We start from the raw sequence: 22,151 nt of genomic DNA on the forward strand, positions 1-22,151 counted from the left end.
ACGCGTTCACGGCAGCCGCAGATTTTGCTTTGTTTTGTCGTTGATATGGCCTTCATTGTTTTCCTTGGATTGGGAGTTTTAGTTTTTGATGTATTGACACTTGAACCATTCGAACATCAAGAATCACTTGACAGAAACACCGAATGACGAATCAAAGAAAAGCTGCCAAGTATCCAGCTCTGACACAATGGCGTAAGAACAAAGAAACGTGAACGTTTTGAATTATTATTAGGTGAACTATTTAACTGTGATTGGTTGTCCAGGCCAGGGGGTACCCAGCTTCTCTTGCCAAAAGTCAGATGGGATGGGCTTCAGCTCAGCCGAGGCCCTAGTGTAAAGGTTAAGCTGTCAAAAATGGGTAGCTGGATCATGGAAAATGGAAATTTGGGAACTGCTGTCATGTCTGTTGGATCTAATGTCTTTGGTCAGTCCATGCGAGTGTGTCGTTCCACTTCTATAACCCGTGAATCTTCTGTTCTCAAACGCGAGCCTTCCTGGATCCCACTTCTCTGCACCCTTTGCTCACTCATTAGGGCGACCAAGCCACGTTCGCCAAGTTACCTTCTGACCCCTTGCATGACAGGATTTACTAAAACGGGGGGGGGGGAAAAACAGGTCAGGCGAGATCAGGTTAACCCTTTCAAGCTCTTCATAGTAAGCGACCGAAACAACCCCTGGACCGTTTCCTTTTTTTGGCTTTGGGTCACAGTAAGTTTGAGACTGGTTGTTTACATATTGTCCTGTCGGTCTCTTTTAGGCACTGTTTACAATGCTTTTTGTAACGCCAATATGTGTCTCAAAGTGGAAGTTTTGAAAACAATAACAGAAGTGTTTTGGTCTTCAAGCTTAAACTGTTTTTGTCTGTGTTAAGTGATCAGTCTGGGCATGCGTGAGTACCTCACAACCTCCAAAAACAATGCCGGACCAGTTTTTTAATAGGCCGTCATCGTTTAAATTCGGGATGGGCATAATTAAGAATTTGGTCGAATGTGTGGAATTGTTGATGATCAATTGGGTCTCGAAGCAATTGAGGCAAACGAGTGCACTGCTACTACCACAAATTCAACATGAGATTAGCTGTGGGTAATTAACTCATTCACTGCCTGCCTTCCCAGTTAGCATGGATATTTGACTTGTAAAGCCGTCAATGGCAGTGAATATGTTAAGATGCATCCAACTTCACTGGGAGCATTATTCTGCTCAAAAACAAGGACTTGGAAACAGGACCAGGCCACACCCCTTAAAGGCAGATATCCAACATGCAAATACTACGTAAATGCAATAATTACACTTTGTAAAACCAGTTTATTTTGTGACATTCTCTTTTGTCATGTTTTATACAGAACAGTCACGTGCTATTTGTCTTCATTAAAGACGTCTTCATTAAAGTGCGCATCAGCGGCTTTTAGGACATGCAGTTAGGACATGCAGTTAGCTAGCTACCTATGTCTACTTCCCTTTGAATGGTGAGCATGGCCTCTTTAGAGTGCCTCGTTGTTGGCTGTGAGTGCGCGCACGTCACACAGAAAGACGGAAGAGTGTGGAGGGGGGGGATAACATTTTTTTAAAAGTCAGACTTGACTGTCAGCGTTTGAACATGGGCTTCGGACTTGCCTGGGCGCTTTAGAGTGCCTCATTGTCACGACATGGAAAATCCCAGCAGTGACCTGGTGGTATATATTCCAGCCACTGGAGGCTTTAACTTTAAGCGTTTCACGGCTCAACCGTAATTTTGTGTAGGCATAAGAAATATACTAGACAAAGAAGCATCCAGTTTCCTAGGTTGTAAAACTGGTATTTGTTTTACAATCCACAGTTGAGCGGGGGGGGGGGGTTCAGCATATTCATCGGACACACCCACAGCATTCGGGAGCGGAGAAAACGGCTTGATTTCTCTTGATTTTGGAGCCTCATTTTGTACACTTGGCAATTTTTTTAATCATTCAAATTTGGCAAGGTTGTTAACATCTCTTCTCTGTGGTTGTGTCAAATTTAGAACGTGTACTTTCACTTTACAGAGGCCTTAAAATATGTGAAAATGATTAGATAGATGAGTAAATTGTCTCGAGGTTGATTTCTGGTTGGGATGCTGGCGACTTGGGAAGCTTCTCCCCGGCAGCATGACTAATTCATTCCAGTGGAAATTCCCTTTTTTGTTTTTTTGTCTCTGGGCCTCTTCGTCCACTCTCCTTGTCCACTTTTGAGTCCTCCTTTGGTGGGACCGGTGCGCCTACTCGCTGCTTTCTTTAGAAGGACGTCGGCTTATTTCAGCACAATGATTTTCCTCGTCTACTTCCTCGCTGTCGAGGAAAGGATAAGGGAATAACAAAACACAGGAAAAATTAACTTCCCTTGCCTTCCGTTTTACTCTCACTGTGGGAATCGTTTGTTCAGTTGCCTTTGCGAGAACAAACGGTTTTGCGCTACAACAAGCACTCAACTTCAAGAAAAACAATTTCTCTTAATATAAATATTTTTTTTGTGGCTTAATAGGTTAGGAATAGGTCGATTTAGGTCATGTTTTCATTGCCAATCCTAATGGTACAAAGCCTTAAAAGCGCCTGCTCACTTTTCTCACCCACCCATCGAGTGTTTGCGGGTGTGTGGGCTCGCACGTGTGTGTGGTGTCACAGCAGCCAAGGCGGCCCAGCGCCCCAACTCAAAGGGCCTTTGGTGAGGGGGGGAGGGGGGGGGGGGAACAAAAAACAAAAAAACTCTCACACCTCCTACTTCCTCTTTTGCTTTTCATTGTCCTTCCGTCTCCTGCCACCACCTCGTCTTCATCTTCTGCGTTTGTTTATTTGTTTATTACTAACTTTCGGACATGAATTTAAGTAAGTGGACGTCGTGGAGAAAGCGTAACTTTTTCAGCAGGAAACAGAAGCCTGAAGTAACGCTTGTTGTTGGTAAGTGCGAGGCTAAAACGGAGCACTTTATCCACTTTCATCTGATGAACTGACGAGCGTTTGAAGCCGAAATGAGTCTGCTTGACTCAGTTAACTTAATAATAAGTCAAGTTTTCAAAAAATTTTCAACTCCCGACGCAAATGAGAAAGTTGGGATGCAAAAAAAAAAAGAATTGACCAAGGGACAGCTCTCAATTTAAAAAGCTCTGAAGTTGGGACAGTTAAGAGTCAAGATACCACTGTTTATCTGCTACCCTCAAGGTTAGCATCAACAACCCTGAGTTGTGTCTGATTTATGTGATCTATCGTTCCATCCCCTTGCGTGCTGGGGTGGCTCTGAACACTGACTTTATCTGTTTTGATGCCCACCCCCCCATCCACCATCCCACCCTCGGCCTGCTCTCTCCTGCTGTTTTCTGTTGTGCCTCTGCTCTCTCTCTCTTGCTGTTGCATTCCTCCGGTCCTTCTCTCGCAGTCTGGTTAAGAAACACCGGCAGAGGGGAGAGGAGGAGGGCCGGAATGTCCAAATTTCCTCGAGTCTGACTAATTATTTTTGGTGATCTGAAATGGTAGAAAGAACATGGGCTCAGACTTGGAACTCGTAGGAAGGTTTTTTTTTTTTGTGGCAGAAATGTGGTATATGAGGATTTATCTCTTGCTGTTGGGCATTTGCATCAGTGATTTATTTGTAGCTACGTAGTAGGACACCTGGAATTCACAGAGTGGAATAAAATATGGAGTCGGTGACCCCATTGCAGTCGGCATTACGACGTGATGTTTGATGGCGTTGAGGTCGGGGCCCTGCAGTTCTTCCAAACCCCAACTCATCCAAGCAGGCTGGTTGGAACTGAAAAGGACGTTTTCCCCAAAGAAACTTCCAGAATAACGAGAGGTTAGGGTTAAGGGGAGCTGACCTGACCACTGATGTGATTGATTTGTTTATTGAAACACAATTTTATGTAGCGTACATTTGCAGTGGCTTGCTTTGTCTGGTCGGTAACCGAAATCGATCCTATCTCATCGCAAATACAGCGTTGCACTACATTCAGGAACCAAAAGTAGATTTTTACACTTTTTCAAACTGGAGTGTTGTGACAGTCTGAGGACAGAAATAGTAATGCAAATATACAATTCTCTCTTCATAGTCCATTGTTTCGAAATTATATTTAATATATGTCCAGAAAATCTTCAACCACATGATTCTGACTTGCCTAAAAAGTCCGGACACTAGGGTTCGAATCTCTGTCTGGACATTGTTGTGTCGAGTTTGAGTTCGTTTCGAGGACCGTTCTGTCGGACAATGGTTGCCAAGCTCCTTCCCTCAGGCAGGCACTAGCGATCAACGCAAACTAGAACTAGTAGACATTCCAACAGCTTCTTCCCTCTTGCGATCAACTTCTTAAACACCTAACCTATAATTCCATTACAATAAGATGGCAATTTTTTGACTTGAGTCCGTTGTCACATTTCTGTGGGGCCAATTATGTATTACTCGTGCACTCCCTGTAGTTGTCTCGCCATGCTGCACTATTTGCATATACTGGCCACTCGTGCCAGAGTAGCATCTGCTCCATTTGCACACTGATTGAGGAGTATCTGTAACATTTGCACAACAACGTTGTCCCAGATAATCGCACTACTCATCACTTTAAACCGCATACACTCCTTGAAGTCTCAGCGCCCTTTGCACAATGGTCATTGCACCGGACTATCGCAATATTAGTGATTCGAAATGCTCTAAGTGCTAGAGGACGCTGCATCTTTTTGCACAATTGTTTTTTTGTCAATGTCTTTATGTCTCCAAAGTGTTCTGTAAATTGACTGTCTGTTGTACTAGAGCGGCTCCAACTACCGGAGACAAATTCCTTGTGTGTTTTGGACATACTTGGCAAATAAAGATGATTCTGATTCTGATGGAGACAAAACATTTTGAAAAGTTTTTTTGTTGGTTGTGTAGCGACATGCTTTTTACAGTTCGTGCGGGACCACACAGAGATTCCCATTATGTTAAAAGCTTTGTCATAAAGTGGACTCAGAAGCTTTTCATGCGGACAGTGATAACACTCTAACGTCTAAAGGCATTAGAATACGTTGAGGCACATGAAGGGACGGTGTTTCTGCCATACTTACTGTTTTTCATTTGATTGTTTTGTTTTTACGGCTTACGTTTTTTTCATACAAATGTTTACTGATGACTTTAATACTGCCTTAGCGTATGTTTGTGACAAACTACAGCATGTTCCGAGGTACAAATTAGTGTTGCTTCTCTGCCGCAGGAACGGAACTCCATCATAAACTGAGGAACTCCTGTCGATTAGAAAATGGTGGTGTTCTACAGATTTTTACATTGCACCTTACATAAATCTCACAATGTCTCACATTAGATAACTGGTGGCATCCCACAAGGCTTGGTACTCAGTCCGCAGATTTGTGTGTTTTTCATGCAAATACTCACTGTTATTATGACTTTACATTAGTGTTAGTGATAGACAACGTGCTTCAACGTACAAATTTGGGATATGTTGCTACTTGAGGAACATCAACTGAGGACCCCTTGAGCATCGGTTTGTTGCATGCATCCACTCGATTAATCACCCATTTATTAACCACTTCCCTTCAATGCACACATCCACAAATACCTTTGGTGTTTTTCAAGATGCTAAGTGGTTCTCCAGAGATGACGGTGATGATGACGATGCAAGGTTCCCCCCAGCAAATTCCTAGCCCTCGGAGAGCAAAAGAGTATCAACAAGGCTCGGCTCGGCTAGGACAAGCTGAGACAAGTGACGAGTGGAGGGGAGGAGGGAGGAATGCATTTGGGAATTACAGGAATTCTGTGCATTCTTCCCATCCTACACGGCCAAAGGGAGAGTTCATCTCTGCTGTGGTTACTTATTGAGCGTGCTTTTGTTTCCAGGAGGAGTTATTTTAGTGACGCACAATAAACAGATGACTTGAAAGCCGACCATTGTGTTGACTGTTGACTGTGAGAGTGAAGTTCATTCTATAGTCAGACATATTTGCATATGCATATTTATGCATTACCCCAGCTGGCTTGATGTTTCGGAGATGTCTTGGCTAGTTGCGACCGTGTGGTTAATGGGTTAACTGTGGTCATTGGGAGGCAGAATTTTATTAAAGTCTCGATTAGGACAATCACTGGGGTGGAACCATGTGAACTTAGGAAGTGAGGCCTGGCTTGCAACTTGCTTTTTGTTCGTCCATGTTTACAATGTGATGTTCCCGTGGAAACCAGTGGGGTTTGTTTGATTTCTACCTCAGTGCCTCCCTGCCTGAGGTCACCAGAGTTGTCCACCTGTGAAATAAGACCGATATATATTTGGGAAGTGTGTGTGTGTGTGTGTGTGTTTCCAGCTGTCCGTTTTAGGATGCCTGTATGGGGTTTCTCGGCCTGTTTTGTTGCGGTTGAGTCCACCACCAGGGGTGGATTATGTAACTTGAAAGCTTGGAAAAAATGAGAACTGCTTGCCAGTGGGACCAATAAAATAATTATTACAGGGGGTCTTCTGTTCCTACAGTGGCAACGTAACCTGCATTTGTACCCAAAACAGAACAGACGCTATCACAAGTCACAAGTACAACTAGTGTTTTTATGAAGGTCTAGTAGCCTATCCTACCTTTTTGTAAGCAGTTTGAATAAAAACAGAAACATACCCGTTTTGTTATTGTAGTTACATTTCATGAAGCCATGATGTTGGTTTAAACCAAACCGTGACTTCCTGACTTAATGACAGACCCTGTTTTTTTTATTTGAGCGTGCAGTGAAATTTCCCCGGTAGTTGCCCGCAGCATTTAGGTTATCACAAAGCCGCCATAAATTCTGACTGTATTACTGACGTGAAAACATTCTGCGCTCTTCACGTGGATAATTAAGAAGTTCATTTGTAAGCAGAAACGCCGCCTTCACCCCCTTTCGTACCTTTTGTATATACAGTAAATTGAGGACGCGTGTGTGCCTAGTGAGCCGTGGGAATACACCAGTGGGATTACACCGCCTTGATGTAATCGCTATTTCCTGTTTTACCCTCAGAGAAGTGCAGAGATTCACGTCGTGCATTGTCGGCATATAGTAGTTATATCAAAACTGAGCACTATTGACTTGTATTGGTTCACATTTGTACTTTGTTGTCACAGTGAACCCCTATTTATGGCAAGGGTACATTACAGATAAGTTATATAGCGAGACCATTAAAGAAAAAAAAAAAAATCGAATCAAATTAAAAAAAAAAAAAAAAATAGTTTTACCCCTCCCCCCCAAATGTTTTCAGCACTTTTAAACTTAGTAAAATGCACTAAAACCTATTAAAACACACTAAAGTATTCTTTATCACCTATGATCACTCCCTTGCAGAGTTCTCCAAATCATGGGTCCTTCAAGCTGTTTTTTGTTGCCCCCAGTCGAAGTTTAATGTAAAACTAATACATAAACAAAAGATGATTAAAAATGGTATATTTTAAACCAATTGGTTTGGTCTAATGAAAGTCAGCTACATTAATTCTAACATGTAAGGTGATTTGCCATAGATGGGCGAACAGGATTTAACATAGATGTTATGTTCAAACAAGTGCTCATTAAACATGGAAAAGCAAGACATACAAACGGAGAGAGATATGTGCCTACAGCTATTTTCCTCCGTGTATGTTTTCATTAGTCATCTAAGTGTCAGGCTAAGTGGTGTTGTACGTTTTTTTTTACAAGGTTGGTTTAAGCGTGGCGACACGGTGGCCGACTGGTTAGAGCGTCAGCCTCACAGTTCTGAGGACCCGGGTTCAATCCCCGGCCCCGCCTGTGTGGAGTTTGCATGTTCTCCCCGTGCCTGCGTGGGTTTTCTCCGGGAACTCCGGTTTCCTCTCACATCCCAAAAAAAACATGCATTAATTGGAGACTCTAAATTACCCATAGGTGTGACTGTGAGTGCAAATGGTTGTTTGTTTGTATGTGCCCTGCGATTGGCTGGCAACCAGTTCAGAGTGTGCGCCGCCTCCTGCCCGATGACAGCTGGGATAGGCTCCAGCACGCCCGCGACCCTAGTGAGGAGAAGCGGCTCAGAAAATGGATGGATGGATGGATGGTTTAAGCGTTTGTTTGGCCACACGTGCACAGTATGTAAGCGGCCATAAGTAAAGTGAGTGATAAAGCGTTTATATACACTCAACTCGACTAGGAAGTGTTTTTATCGCTCTATCACACCAACACACACGGTACTACTTTGATCTTTCCAGCCAACTGACATTTTTGTGCTACTGAGGTCAGGAGAAGGCACATATGAATTGGAGTTATTGTGCTGCAGGGGCAGCAAGGTGCAGGGCCCCGGCCGGGAGACTTGATCCAAACCGTCCGGCCCCTCAGGGTCCCCTGTCACAGAGTGCTGATAAAGTTTTCAAGTCAGGAGAAATGCCGATATTGTGTTGAGAGCACAGCTGCACCAGACCGCGATACCTGCATTGACATATTGATAGCATCTCATCTGTCAGTTATTTGGCCACCTCTCAATCAGACTCCATTGTTGTCACCCTGCTCATTTCCTGTATTATTTCCAGAGGTGGCAAAAGTACTCACACTTTGTACTTAAGTTAAAGTTTGATAAAAAATATTTTGTAACATTATAATTATTTTTGGTTTTGGTTTTCATCGTGTACCTACTGGTAATACTGCTTTGTAATGATATTGTATGTGACAGTTAAAACCCCCCACAACACTTAATGGCAAATGGCATATAAAAGTAGAAGTCAAATTTTTGATGTTGATTTGGCACCAACATAACATTTTCCTTGATATCCATCCTGCCTCCACATGTAGGTATGTTATTATATATTATTATTTCCCAGCCAGCTAGCAAGCGTTCACATGGACTCAAAGAAGCAGACAACTGCCGGGTCCGGTGATCATAACCTTTGACCTTTTGTTCGGTTCATGGTGTTTTTACGCAGCGGCACTTAACCACACACGCACACTTTTTTTTTTTGTTACTTCTGTAAGCACCACATGAACGGTGCATCGGAAGGACTTAAAAAGAAGCAAAAGCACACAAAAAGCTCCTTCCAATGATTTCCAGGAGGAGAATTGATGGTTATTCACCACTAATAGCAGTTTGGACTTCATCGTAATGTGCCCTTTTATTCCAAGCTGGAGCTTTTATGGGCTGTAATTAATTAGCAAGAGACTGATGTGGTTATCTTTTTTATTTTTATTTTAAGGACCCATAAAATATTTACTATAATTAGTGTTAAATGTGAAGTTAAAAAAGCCTGCCTTTTTTTTCTCGCCAACAGATGAACATGACTTGGTGCAGAAGAAAACATTCACCAAGTGGATAAATGCACAGTTTTCAAAGGTAACAGTTGAACAGTAATTCTTTGTTTTATTGATTCTTTACTCAACAAAATACTAGTTGCTGTAATGCATGTCATTTTGGATATGATCTTTGATGTTCAGTCACTACCCAGCAATTATTTATTATTATAAGCTTCATACAGAGCGCTGTTTATGACATTCTTTCCCTTAAAAATATGCAACATTTTCGAAGCGACAGCATTTTTGATTCAACTCTTGCATTGAACGATTTTGTCGGTGTACCTAATACAACGCAATGAAACGCGTCCCCCCCAAAAAGCTTGAATAAATTCAATTAAATTGCCTTAACCCATACATACTGGTCAGTTCAAATTTGCCCTCTTTTGAAATTTGACAGCAGTGGAAATTCCCCATAACGTCATTCTTTCACCTTGATATTGGATTACTTTTCCTAAAGTGGAGTCACTTATACATATAAACGACATATAAATGTTAATTTAAAAAAAAAAATGTTTATTTTGTACAAATGCCACAAAGTTTTTGTACAGTGAGGCTGTCGTGGGTCAAATTTCTCTTTCCTCTGAAACATTGATGAAATCATTCACTGCCAGCCTTCCCAGTTAACATGGATATTTGACTTCTAAAGCCGTCAATGGCAGTGAATGTGTTTTAAGGCTTAATCATCCATTTATTCATGTCAGACAAGGTATTAATACATTTTAAAAAATATCTGTAGTTCATAATTTGATACTGACTTTTATAATGAGGACATTATTGGCGATGGGGCAAATGGTATGTAAGTGGATGTTTTGTTGCATGTCTTCCTATCAGGAGGGTAAAACAGCCATCAAGGACATGTTCTCTGACCTGAGGGATGGGAGGAAGCTGCTGGACCTTCTGGAGGGCCTCACCGGCAACGTCCTGGTCAGTTAGCCACTCACTCTTAGCCAATTTGTTTCGGAAACCTTCGTGTTTTTTTTGTTTTGTTATTTTTTGGTCAGGCTTTCTACGTACCTTCCCATTCCATTCCTGCTCTTTATCATTCTATTCTATCTCCACTTTGGTACCTGCAGCTGCAGAAAGTGCCAATCAATCTGCACTTTATACACTTAATCGCTCCCTGCTAGAATAATAAGGAGTAAATCTACAATTCTCCGTCAATCAGTGCAGAGGCCTTATAAAGGATTTGCAGCTGGTTGCAATTGAGCCTGGCATTCTTTCCATGAGTTCTCAAGTGAAGGCATTGATTTTTCCTATCAAGTAGTAGCTCACATTGTACATCCAACTGCTGCGCTATGAGCAGTTTCACATCACAATGTTACATTTGCCATCATTTCCTCTGAACTTATGTGCGATTGTTGCGAGATTCCTGCAGCATTGTGCTCAAATAATTCCTCCTTAAATGCGCTGTGATTCCTCTTCTTCAGACCAAAGAGCGAGGCTCCACCAGAGTGCACGCGCTCAACAACATCAACAAAGTGCTTCAAGTTCTGCATCAGAATAACGTGAGTGCGCCGCACGTCGGCTGCTTTCTGTCAAGTCGAAATCTGCTCGGCCAGGTGGGTGAAGTTCGAAAGAGTTTGCGGTGTTTAATCGCACGGATCACGGCTGTTTTGGTAAGCATGACATTAGACAGACTTTCAAAGCAGGAAAAGAGCCAAATTGATATGACATGTCCTCCTTTCCCATCTTATGAGAAGTAAGTGGCCTTGCAAGTTCCCGGTTGCGGTCTATGTGTGAGACATATAAGGACACGGGGAGAGAGAGAGAGAGAGAGAGAGAGAGATGCAAGCGAAGCGGAAGAATGAGGCTAATTGGAAGCAGAAAAAGGGTGAAAGGTGGACTCTGCGGTAGAGCGAGGTGTCACCAAGCTAAACACATGCTTCGTCTTGATCCTCTCCAAATAAGTCAAACACGGCCTCTCTATCGGTTCTGCGGCGCTGCCTTGATCTGAGAATTCTTTCCGTGACCACGCTCATAACAAAAAAAAGAACACTTGTATCTCAAATCATCTTTCCCCATTGATATTAATGGCAATCCACTTAATCCTTTCCTGTCCCCCCCATAAAACACCAACAAATGATTTTCGACCGGATGATTTTGTTGTTGTTGCAATTTTCGACATTTTTTCTCGCACTGCTAATCTTCTGTTGTTGCTGTTTATTGGGATTGCCAGGTGGATCTGGTAAACATTGGCGGCACTGACATTGTTGATGGGAATCACAAGCTTACTTTGGGCCTCATCTGGAGCATTATTCTTCACTGGCAGGTGAGCACAAACGGGGGGGTTGGAGGTCACTGTATTATATAGCAACAAGTGGAAACCCGACATACCCCTTTTGCGTGAGTCACCATCTTTTCCGCGACGCAGGTGAAAGACATCATGAAGGACGTCATGTCCCGCCTGCAGCAGACCAACAGCGAGAAGATCTTGCTCAGCTGGGTGCGCCAGTCCACCCGCGCTTATCCCGAGGTCAACGTGCTGAACTTCACCACCAGCTGGGCCGACGGTCTGGCTCTCAACGCCATCCTGCACCACTTCAGGTCAGGGGCCTGCCGAAAGTGGCCGTCGGGGCAGCTTCATCCAACCCATTTCTTGTTAGTGATGTCAATACAAAACAGAAAAAGGAAAATTTGGATAGACTTACATTTACCAAAAAAGATCCGATTACCATTCATTAAAACAACACCTGGTCCCCGTTCACGCAGTTTATCCAGAGCTGATCCCTTCAAACATTACTTGACACTGTTCATCTTTTTTTTTTTTTTTTTTTTTTTTTTTTATATATAAATGTACAGTGGTGCCTTAAGAGTTTAATTTGTTTCGTGACCACACTTGTAACTCAAAACAACCGTATCCCACATCATCGTTCCCTATTGAAATGAATGGAAATACCATTAATCTGATCATAAAGCATCAACAAATAATATTGTAACGTGTCTTGTAAGAAGTAAAATAGCACTTTATATTGCACCAGGTGGCAATAGCATAATTATTATTCTATACATATTTTTTGCATCATGATTAATTTATTTCAGCTCCTTCTGGCATGTGCAACTTGGCCGCTGGGTGACAGTGTAATACAGTCATGCAGACAGAGGAAGCCTACTGTAGTGACTCAGTAATCTGCAGTAATATTACTCAGGTTTTTTTGCAGAGGATAAAGAATTTATGCCTTTGAGTATATAGTGTATGTTGTCTGTCTACAAATGTTTCTGAACCGTTTGTGTTCATACATCTATTCCTTAAAGCGTTATAACACCGCTACGTAGATGCTATCCGTTAACTCGTCAAGGGGCGTTTTCCATGACGTGTTAGCATGAAGCTAGCAGACTTTAAAGCAAAAGTTATGTTGTTGTTTAATATTTAGTTTGACAGTACACTTTAAATGGGAGTGGCATGAAACCGTTTGAAATGTCTTTTTCAGTAACTAATCAGTCATTAGTATTAAGCAAGTCACGTAATGTGAGACTAAATCTATGATTGTATACATTTTCCATCAGATGCAAATATGCCGGCATTTACAGTGATTGTCAAAAGGGGCTCGTGTTTCTACAGTATGTGGGGGCCGCTTTGTGTGTGTGTGTGTGTGTGTGTGCGTGCGTGTGTGTGTGTGTTGACTTAGCCTGTTTACACCTGCCCTGTTGGCGTTTGCTCATGCTTGCTGTGTTGTGTTTGTCAGAAAAGGCGAGTGAGGTGAGCATCAGGGGTATTCGTTAGCCCACCCCTCCCCTTTTCTGTTAACCTCGTTCTTAGCTGTCTCACACACACACAAACGCACACACGCAGACTTGGGACTTTGAGTTGTGCGAAAGGCCAGTGTTGGTTTAGACTCGGGTCAGGATTTAGGTGGATCACTGATCCTTTACATTCCACAACCAACTCGCCCCAACATAGTCTTTTCTCTTCACTACATATTGTACATCCATATTTATAAAAAAAAAAAAAACATGTCTACAGAAGGCTATGTATTGGTGCAAACCATGATATGTGGAGTATCTGTGGATAAAGGCTTTCGTCCTAAATGTGATGGATTTTCTCTCATTTGTAGGCCAAATGCATTCAGTTGGGGTGGTGTGGTCCAAATGAGGCCCGTTGAGCGTCTGGAGCACGCCTTCACTGTAGCCAAAGACCAGCTGGCTGTCGAGAGGCTACTGGACCCTGAAGGTGAGGCCACCCCCACTATGACCAGTTTGAAACGCTTGCCATGTTCACAAGCGAGCAAATCTGTGTCGACCAATCAACGGACAGCAGTGAGTTTAGCTTCAACCCTAACCTACACGAGCCAGTCGTACTCCTGCAATGCCAACAAAAGGGTGCTGAAAAGTGAGCAGCCAGATAGTTTTGGCCGCCATTTAAATGGAAAAGAAAAAAAATAACGATAGATATAATAACGATAATGCTTGTTGGAATTTAAATTTAAAATGTGGACGCAGTAGGTTTGCTGTAGTAACCATAACAGAAAGATATATTCCTGTTTTGCAGCTGAAGCATTAACCTTAATTAACCTAACCGTGTAAAGCTCTGGAAATTATTAAGAGACCACTTTAAACTAATCAGTTTCTCTTATTTTGCTCTTTACAGGTCTATATTTATTCTACAAACCATTGACATAAGTAACATAACCATAAATCCCAAATTCCAAATACAGGTATTGTCATTTTGAACATTTATTTGAAGAAAAATGGTCACAATACCCAACAATATTCAGTTTTTTTTGTTTTTGTTTTTTGGACGGTGGTCTCAATTTTCTTCAGTGCTGTATATACACGTGGGATTAAATTCATGATTAATTTAATATTCTTCAAGCATATTTGCCCAAATATCCCTCCTCAGGTCTTCCAGCACCATCATCAGGTCGTATCATCCTTTTGGTTTTTTCTCCCCAGACGTGGCTGTGCAGTTACCAGATAAGAAGTCCATACTCCTGTACGTGACGTCGCTGTTTGCGGCGCTTCCCAAAGACGTCAGCATGGAGTCCATCCGAGAGGTGGAGACGCTGCCGCGCAGATTCAAAGTGGAGGCCGACGATTCGGGTCCGGGCCTTGGTGCACAGGTAAATATCCAACCACAGCTGTTTAACACAGTCACTGCCATTGACGGCTTTAGAAGTCAAATATCCATGTTAACTGGGAAGGCTGGCAGTGAATGAGTTAAATTAAACTTTGTGTTCCCGCTTTATTGCTAATTTCTAAGGCATTGTGTATGGGTTTTTGCAATATACAGGCAAGTCCCAATTTACATTTACACACCTTCAGTGTAGTATAGTTGTCCCTCGCCGAATCACAGTTCACTTTTTGGGGTCTCACTGTTTCGCAGATGTTTTATTCATTCATTTTGCAATGATCGTTTTTCCACATGAAGTAATGTTACTGCAGACCTTCGTAGCAATAAGGAGGAAAGAGTGCATAAAAGACCGAGACTGTCCAAAGTTTGGGATCATTTCACACTTAAAAAGAAAAAGAAGATAACGTGCAATGTGTCTACTGCAAAGCAGAACCTGCTTGCACAACTCAGGATAGACACAGGTGCACTTTAAATGGCTTTACTGAACTAACAGTAACAAAATAAACGCGTAGCAAGCACGTTCATGCTTCAGTCAACAGGCCAGGCCTTTTAAAGCCGCACGGATTCAAAGCAGCAGATACTACAATGTACATTGAGGATAGCGACCTCCAATGGACAAGAATAATACCTGCACCTCACGTGCATATTTTGTATTGGTATTATAAATCATTTCTTCAAATTATCATCCATCCGTCCATCACCTATCGTAGGTGGGTCTGACTTTGGAACGTATCCTGCATCATAAACTGTGGTTGACTGTACTGGACTACATCACATCTGTAGTGTTGTCAGAAACTCCCAAAAGCACATCTCAAGTTTTATTTATTGCTTCTGGACGCATGCTTCACACCCCGGAAGGAGCTTCTGGAAAATGTTATTGCATTTGATTGGTCCGGTGTTTGGGGGAGGGACTTAATTCCTGGCACGCTTCCTCCCACGACAGGAAGTGATGCAAAATACCATCACTTTTGTGGCCAAGCGAGGGGACAGAATAGAGGTTCTTTGTTTGAGATGGTCGTGTCCCCACTCCCCCATTTCTGTCTTTGATAAGGAGTAAAGCCTTGTGACGTCATACAAAAGATTTTTTCCAGATTTGTGACATTTTAGAAATGCAATAGTCTAATATGAACAGACATTTCTGTCTTTATTTCCCAAATGTCAAATTAGCACTTTTCCAACCATCATCATGTATGCCATGGATTCTGTTGTTGATCGATTAACGTCTCGAGTGTTGTAGCGTTGTGGCCGAGCCGGACCGTGTGTTCGAAACTTAACTTTTAACTCCAAGACTACGGCTTGACCTGCCCTACAGGTCAGCAGGCACCTCCCAGCGTCCCATAATAGGCCCGCATACTTCTTATTCCTTAACTGCAGGGCAGGTTGCGCCGCATGCCTCAGAGCAGTCACTTCCAGCCTCTCCCTTCTTTAACCCGCGCTTCAATTTTAAAACACAGCGGCAGTTGATTAGTAACCAAAGTCAAGCAAAAAACAAGCGTTCTTTGGACAATATCGGGAGGAAAAAAAAAGTTTTGTAATAGCCTGTAGATGCCATAAGATGGTGGCAAAGCACTACTTTTTAATTAGACAGGCCTCTGGCCTGACTAAATGAAGCGCCTCACTTCACCAAAGCAATACTTCTATACTAGATAGGGATTTTGCTTGTGCTTGGGGGGAAAAAAAAAAAAAATCAGCCCCCCCCAACCCTCAGTAGACACAGTCCTCTCTGCAATAGAGCAAACAAACACTGGCTGACGAAATGACGAAATAACAATCGGTTGAAACGTGAGTCTTTCTCGTGTTCCTCGGAATGTGCAGCTGAGGGAAGCGGGCAACAGTCCCCGGCAGGAGACCCCCGACGCCCAGAGGGAGCTGGAAGGGGAGATGGAGGGCGTCGTGCTGGAGGCCGACTTGGACACCTACCAGACCACCCTGGAGGAGGTCCTGACCTGGCTGCTGTCGGCCGAGGACGCCCTGCAGATCCAGGATGAGGTGTCGGACGACGTGGAGGACGTCAAAGAGCAGTTTCACACACACGAGGTGAGAGGAGATGTGAAAGGGCTCGACTTGTTCTGTTTTGCGTTTTTCATTTTTCATAATTTTTAGAGTGTTCACATATGCACACAAACAAAATGCCAACAGCTGATTTCTTTTGGATAAAAGTGCGAAAACACTCTAAATGGACCCACTTGAATTGAAACCATCATTTCACAGGATTAAGCGACACGCTTTTTATTTGTTAGGAAACTGACAATGTCTATTATTAATAAACCTGTTAGGAATGCCAGCAATTGTGCATGCCACGTCATGGTGGCCTGACCCGTCGATTACTTGTTTGTTTGAGAGGGCGTTTGCGCCTGCGCATATGTGGAAAAGGGTTTTGGCTGGATTCCCTTTGGCCTAAATAGGAATATTTGCTGTGACTAATGTGTGGAATCCAGGACAAAGCGGGAATCTGAAGACCGAAAAGAGAAGAAGACCGAGATAAGCAGAAAGCCTGACGGTCCAGTTAGTTAAGGTCCAGTTAGTTTAGTTACAGGATAAGCGGTATAGAAAATGGATGGATGGATGTTTGTACGAATAAAGGCTACCTCCGTCATCAATGCCTTGCCCCTAATCAACGTAGACAACAATGGACGACCTCCATGCATTTCATGTTCTTTCTTCTTGAGTGGCTGCATGTGTCGAGCGCCGACCCCTGCGGTTGTCTCCCCTCAGCATGGTACCAAATAATTGTTCGCCACAGGCCTGTCATTTAAGTACCTCTGACCAAATTGCATATTGTTTTCAACTGTACTCCAACTCTGAAAAGTCATTATGATGGTTTTTGAATATTCAAACCTCTCCGTAAACTTGTTAAGCCGAACAAGGCTGTCAGCAGCGGGTTCGTTTCCCTCGCAAGTCGTGACCGTGTGGCTCTTGTGGACTTTGGAAGGCCTTCATGATGGAGCTGACGGCTCACCAGAGCAGCGTGGGCAATGTGCTGCAAGCCGGCAATCAACTGATCGCCCAGGGCAGCCTGTCAGAAGAGGTGGAGGATGAAATACGGGAGCAGATGAGCCTTCTAAATTCCCGCTGGGAGAGCCTACGCGTGGCTAGCATGGACCGCCAAGCCAGGTAAAGAATTACCATTTGAAGGTGTTTTAGCGATTAGTGTACATACGCTGTGGGATAGAGGTCATCGGTCTTAGCGCTGACCTCAGCTGTTTATGGTTTTCAACTGAGATGAATGTGCAAGGCTGCAAGCAATGTGAAGGTGACACCTGATAAGCGCTGAGCTTATCCCTCCAAGGCTTGTAAGGCAGTCAGTCTGTTCAAGGTGTCAAATGTTTCAAAGACAAACACGCAGCTTTTTTTATTTACTTATTTATTTGTTTGAAAGGTTACACGAAGTTCTAATGGAGCTCCAGCAGCAGCAGCTCCAGCAGCTTTCTGATTGGCTGACTCGGACAGAAGACCGCATCAGAAAGATCGAGACCGAGTCGCTGGCAAAAGACATAGACGACTACAAGGAACGCATCGAGCAGCATAAAGTAATGACATTTTTGACACCTGTTAGCTTGATTGTGCTACCTTGTAAAAGCCAGAGGCTTAAAAACCTTGTAAAGTGAATTTGGATTGTTTTTAAATCTAAATACATTATACATGTTTGAAGATAATTACTGAAAACACCTAACCTTAGGTGGATATCAAGGATATAATTAAATGCTCAAACGGCTTTTCCGTAGGTAATCTCTGTAGACCCTGTGCTAATTTCACATGGGTTGTTTTTGCCTCCTCTCAGGAGCTTCAGAATGATCTGGAGGCGGAGCAGGTGAAGGTAAACTCCCTGACGCACATGGTGGTCGTGGTCGACGAAAACAGCGGCGAGACCGCCACCGCTGCCCTGGAGGAGCAGCTACAAGTAAATGAACATGAGAGATGTTCTGCTATTAGTTGTCAAAGGAAGAATTTTGGACATAAAGCAGAAGTGGCAAAAGTTCTTATAGTCTGTATTTAAAACGAAGTACAGAAAAGATTTTGGTAAAATGTAGAAGTTTTACTCCTCTTCTTAACTCATTCACTGTCTTGGAGGTTTATATTAGTCCACCGGAATCCAACCGTTTCCTGCCACCGACGTATATATTCGTCAAATATGTTTTTCAACAGGTAGGCAAGGCATGTGTATTTCATGTATTATGAAATTGCATTGTCCACTTTCAAATAAACTGATTTAAAAAAAAAAAAAAAAAAAAAAAAGAGGGTCTTGCACAGCTTGTCTGTGAAATTCAGATTTGTAAACCACTGTAATGACTAACATATTCCTGTAGATGGCGCTGTTGGATCGATTCGGAATTTAGATGAGAACAGCTTTTGAGTTCAAGATGAAGATTAGGGAGTAAATCTTGACTAGTCACGTCGATTATGAAGGAGAGAAATGCCAACCTGTTGGAAGTCGAACAAGTTTAGGCACCTCACACTTGAACAAAGTATATTTCTGGTATAAACAGAGTATGTGTCACGTTAGCTAATAGACTGCGTGTGTCGTGATCATGAGAAAAGATGACGCAGTTAATGGAGTGGAAAAAAAGCCAGTCACGTTTAACTCAAGCCATGCGGTCAGTCAGCGTCATTCACAGTGCGTTTCTGTAACTAAATTATTGTTTTGCAATAAAAGCCCTTTCTTAGTCTTGTTTTTCTTTAATAGTTTGAGGTGTCACAAAAGCAAAAAATGTTAGCATCTTGAGTCACTATTGTGCTTGACTTTTCTTTTCACAAAAAGCAAAATTTCCCCTCTTTTTTCGGTGTTATAGAATGTAAAGATTCAAATTTCATTTTCAAATTTAGGGCGTAGAAGTGAAAAGTTGTCAGAAAAGTAAATACTCTAAGTACAGATACCTCAAAAATCTACTTAAGTATTTATACTGACAATAAAGTGGCCACGGTATATGAGGTTAAAAGCATGTGCACACATTTGCGATACCAACTGGATGACTGTAAAAACATCTTTCATTCAGTCTTTGGGCGAGCGCTGGGCGGCTGTTTGTCGCTGGACAGAGGAGAGGTGGCACAAGCTACAGGAAGTCTTCCTGGTGTGGCAGCAGCTCGTGTCGGATCAGGTAGGACACTGCTTAGACAATCTCTATTACAGCGTTTCCCAACCTTTGTTGAGCAACGCCACGTATTTACATGAGAAAAATAGCTATTGAAATGTTTTTGATGATCTCGCGGCACCGTGGTTGGGAAACATTGCTCTATTGAATGTGCGCAGTTTATTTTTTACACGCTCTTGGACTCGAGCACCGTATCTGCTTTCACGTCTGCAGAGTTTGTTCAGATCGTGGTTGGAAGAAAGAGAGCAGGCCTTGAGTGAAGTGCAGACCAGCAGTTTTAAGAACCCAAGTGAAATCAACACAAAAGTGCGGCAATTAGCTGTAAGTCAAGAGGGAGCTCTTAGTGGAAGCCACCTACAGATTACCCGGCTTTCCCTTTTGACTGGCATATTGTGGAAACGTGTAGATTCTCAAGGAGGATATGGAAAAGAAGAGGAGGACCCTAGACCAACTTTCGGACGCAGGCCGGGACGTGATCTCGTTGGTGCGGAGCAGTGAGGCTGGAGCTGTCATTGAGACGGACACCGAAGATTTGGCCCATCGATGGGACAACCTGGTGCAGAAGCTGGAGGACTGCTCCTTCCAGGTGGGCATTGGGACCCTACCTTCATGACTACAAGGGAGTCGTAAGAATACAGTGCGGTCTTGAGATACGAGTGGCCCGACTTCTGGGTTTTTCTCGACACGAGCGGTGTATGGTGGCCGTGAACTCAGTTCAGCTCACTTGGCAACGAGCAGTCGTTAGGCTAGTAAAATATTCTTCAAAAACGAGGCTTCAAGCTGTTTATTTCCTCTCCCAGTTGAACTTTACTATCGAACTAAACATAAAACAAAAATAATTACATGTTGTTTCTTGAAAACAACCACTTAACGTAAGAGTCCGCTAGCTCAGGGCTAACACAAAATGGGAAATGGCATAGACGTGCTAAGGAATAGCATCTATGTAGCAGTGTTATAATACTTTAAAGGAATGGATATTTGAACACAAATGTTGTAGACAATGTAACGTTCACAGCCCCAGGCATATATTCTTTGTCCTCTGCAAAATATTAGTAATATTACTGCAGGTTACGAAAACGTGTACTGACAGTAGTTGGCTGAAACGCTTCTTCGTTTGCCAGCGTTATTGTATTATGCTGCTAGCCGGTTGCCAAGTCGCGCACACACCAGAAGGAGCCGCAATGATTTAATCATGATCACGAATTTTACGATACTTCTCAGACAGTTCGTGTTCAAGACGGTTCATAAATTTGTTCCAAAGCTATTTTCAACACATTGAAATCGGCTAATAATGCGAGGGGTTGATAAGTGGGCTTCACTTCGCTGCTCTGTGTGTGTGAGGGGGAGGGGCCAGGCACTCGGGCAAAAATTGCTGCAGAGGCACAGGACCAGCGCGACAATCTCCGCGCTCTAAAAAGTTATCAGTTACATATTGACCGACGTCGATCTGTCAGTGGTAAGCTATAATCGTCCCTTACTCACTAATAATGGACTAACCCTCTACAAAGGTGATGGAAGCTGTGACCTACGCTGGGATGACACAGGTGGATGAACAGGTCGTCATGAAGACGGTCGCCGTGGCTGCCGCCGCTGGTGATTCGGCCGCCGACCAGGAGCTGGCCCCTCCCGCTCCGCCCAAGAGACGACTGGTGGAAACAGACGTAGAAGTCAGGAGGCTGTAAGTATTGCTAGAAAAGCCTGCTGTTGGGAGAGTTAAACAAGATAGCCGTTCATCCGTTTTCTAGAGTACTATAGTACATTTATTTTTTTACTTTTTATGAATGTATTTATCTTTTTATTCTTTGTTCATTTTTCGTCTCGCCTAGCTTATCTTTGAAACGTGGGTTTGCAAACAAACCACTGTAATGTCTAATCTAGATCTGAAATTTGAATCAGATTTGAAATCAGCTCAGCTTTTGAGGAGAAGATAAAGATTAGGGGGTGAACCTCCCCTCGTCACGTGGTTATGAGGGAGAGAAACGCCAACACTTTGGAAGTCGGACAAGTTTAGGGACCTCATACTTTTAACTCGAGTATGTACATGTACGTATAAACGGAGTATGTGTCACGGTACATAGTCGAAATTCCATCCAGTTGCTCAACTGTGGCACTAATCTGTTCACTTTGTACACTGCAGATTTGAAAATAAACTTTCCAACCTTCTGAGCTGGATCAAAAAGTGGAAGGCGTCCGCTCAAGCTCTCGCCACCCCGCATCCGGACGCTACAACTGATATCCGGGAGCTGCAGGAGAAGTTCAAGGTTGTAGGAGGAAGATGGTACCGGTTTAGAAAATGAAAAGTTGGAACGTGGCAGTTGAACTTGCGCTTTGGGCTTTTAGGCTCACGAGGTGGAACTCAAAGCAAAGGAGCCCGCCATCGCTCAAGTGATCCAGGAAGGTCGAGACTTGATGGAGCAGTTGGAGAGAAGTACGTGCTGAAGCTGTCACGTCACTTTCAACATAGCCGTACAAAATTTGTCCTGGCCAGTATCTTTGACTGACATTGCCATCTCCTTGTTATATATTTAAGAACTCACAATTTAATTTAATTTAATTTAATGGTGCTCAGAGTGGTTCAAGACCTGCCGACTTTATAATTTTTTTACATTTAACCATTTGTATTAGTTTCCCCCCCCCCCCTCTATGTTTTCCATATTGTTCAGTATTACCATTAATTTCAGTTAGTTGATTGTGGTAGGCGCAAGCCCTCAGCCTTGTTTTGGTGTATTTTCTCATGCTGTCTTCTCACCTGGACATGTGTCACCGTCGTG

At 43.0% G+C, this 22,151-nt stretch overlaps 1 protein-coding gene across 12 annotated transcripts in view; it reads left to right on the forward strand.

Annotated features, from left to right (window-relative positions):
* The window catches only part of utrn (utrophin), a 133,311-nt gene that overhangs the window by 5,305 nt on the left and 105,855 nt on the right, over positions 1-22,151 (forward strand). For 9 of the 12 annotated variants that reach the window (XR_009770309.1, XM_061704387.1, XM_061704393.1 and 6 more), the window contains exons 1-18: positions 2,756-2,906; positions 9,201-9,262; positions 10,054-10,146; positions 10,650-10,727; positions 11,399-11,491; positions 11,594-11,766; positions 13,275-13,390; positions 14,113-14,279; positions 16,106-16,327; positions 17,223-17,404; positions 17,670-17,820; positions 18,072-18,191; positions 19,285-19,386; positions 19,594-19,701; positions 19,787-19,966; positions 20,889-21,058; positions 21,518-21,641; positions 21,721-21,808. Coding sequence is in view for 11 of the 12 variants with exons in the window: in XM_061704387.1 (XP_061560371.1) it covers positions 2,825-2,906; positions 9,201-9,262; positions 10,054-10,146; positions 10,650-10,727; positions 11,399-11,491; positions 11,594-11,766; positions 13,275-13,390; positions 14,113-14,279; positions 16,106-16,327; positions 17,223-17,404; positions 17,670-17,820; positions 18,072-18,191; positions 19,285-19,386; positions 19,594-19,701; positions 19,787-19,966; positions 20,889-21,058; positions 21,518-21,641; positions 21,721-21,808 (2,311 nt within the window). In the remaining variant the exon portion in view is untranslated. Of the gene's footprint in view, positions 1-2,755; positions 2,907-9,200; positions 9,263-10,053; positions 10,147-10,649; positions 10,728-11,398; positions 11,492-11,593; positions 11,767-13,274; positions 13,391-14,112; positions 14,280-16,105; positions 16,328-17,222; positions 17,405-17,669; positions 17,821-18,071; positions 18,192-19,284; positions 19,387-19,593; positions 19,702-19,786; positions 19,967-20,888; positions 21,059-21,517; positions 21,642-21,720; positions 21,809-22,151 lie in introns of those variants that run through there. The other 3 variants (XM_061704389.1, XM_061704390.1, XM_061704391.1) reach the window with 1 other exon arrangement.

The sequence above is a fragment of the Phycodurus eques genome, chromosome 18, assembly GCF_024500275.1.
Source record: "Phycodurus eques isolate BA_2022a chromosome 18, UOR_Pequ_1.1, whole genome shotgun sequence".
NCBI classification, from domain to species: domain Eukaryota; kingdom Metazoa; phylum Chordata; class Actinopteri; order Syngnathiformes; family Syngnathidae; genus Phycodurus; species Phycodurus eques.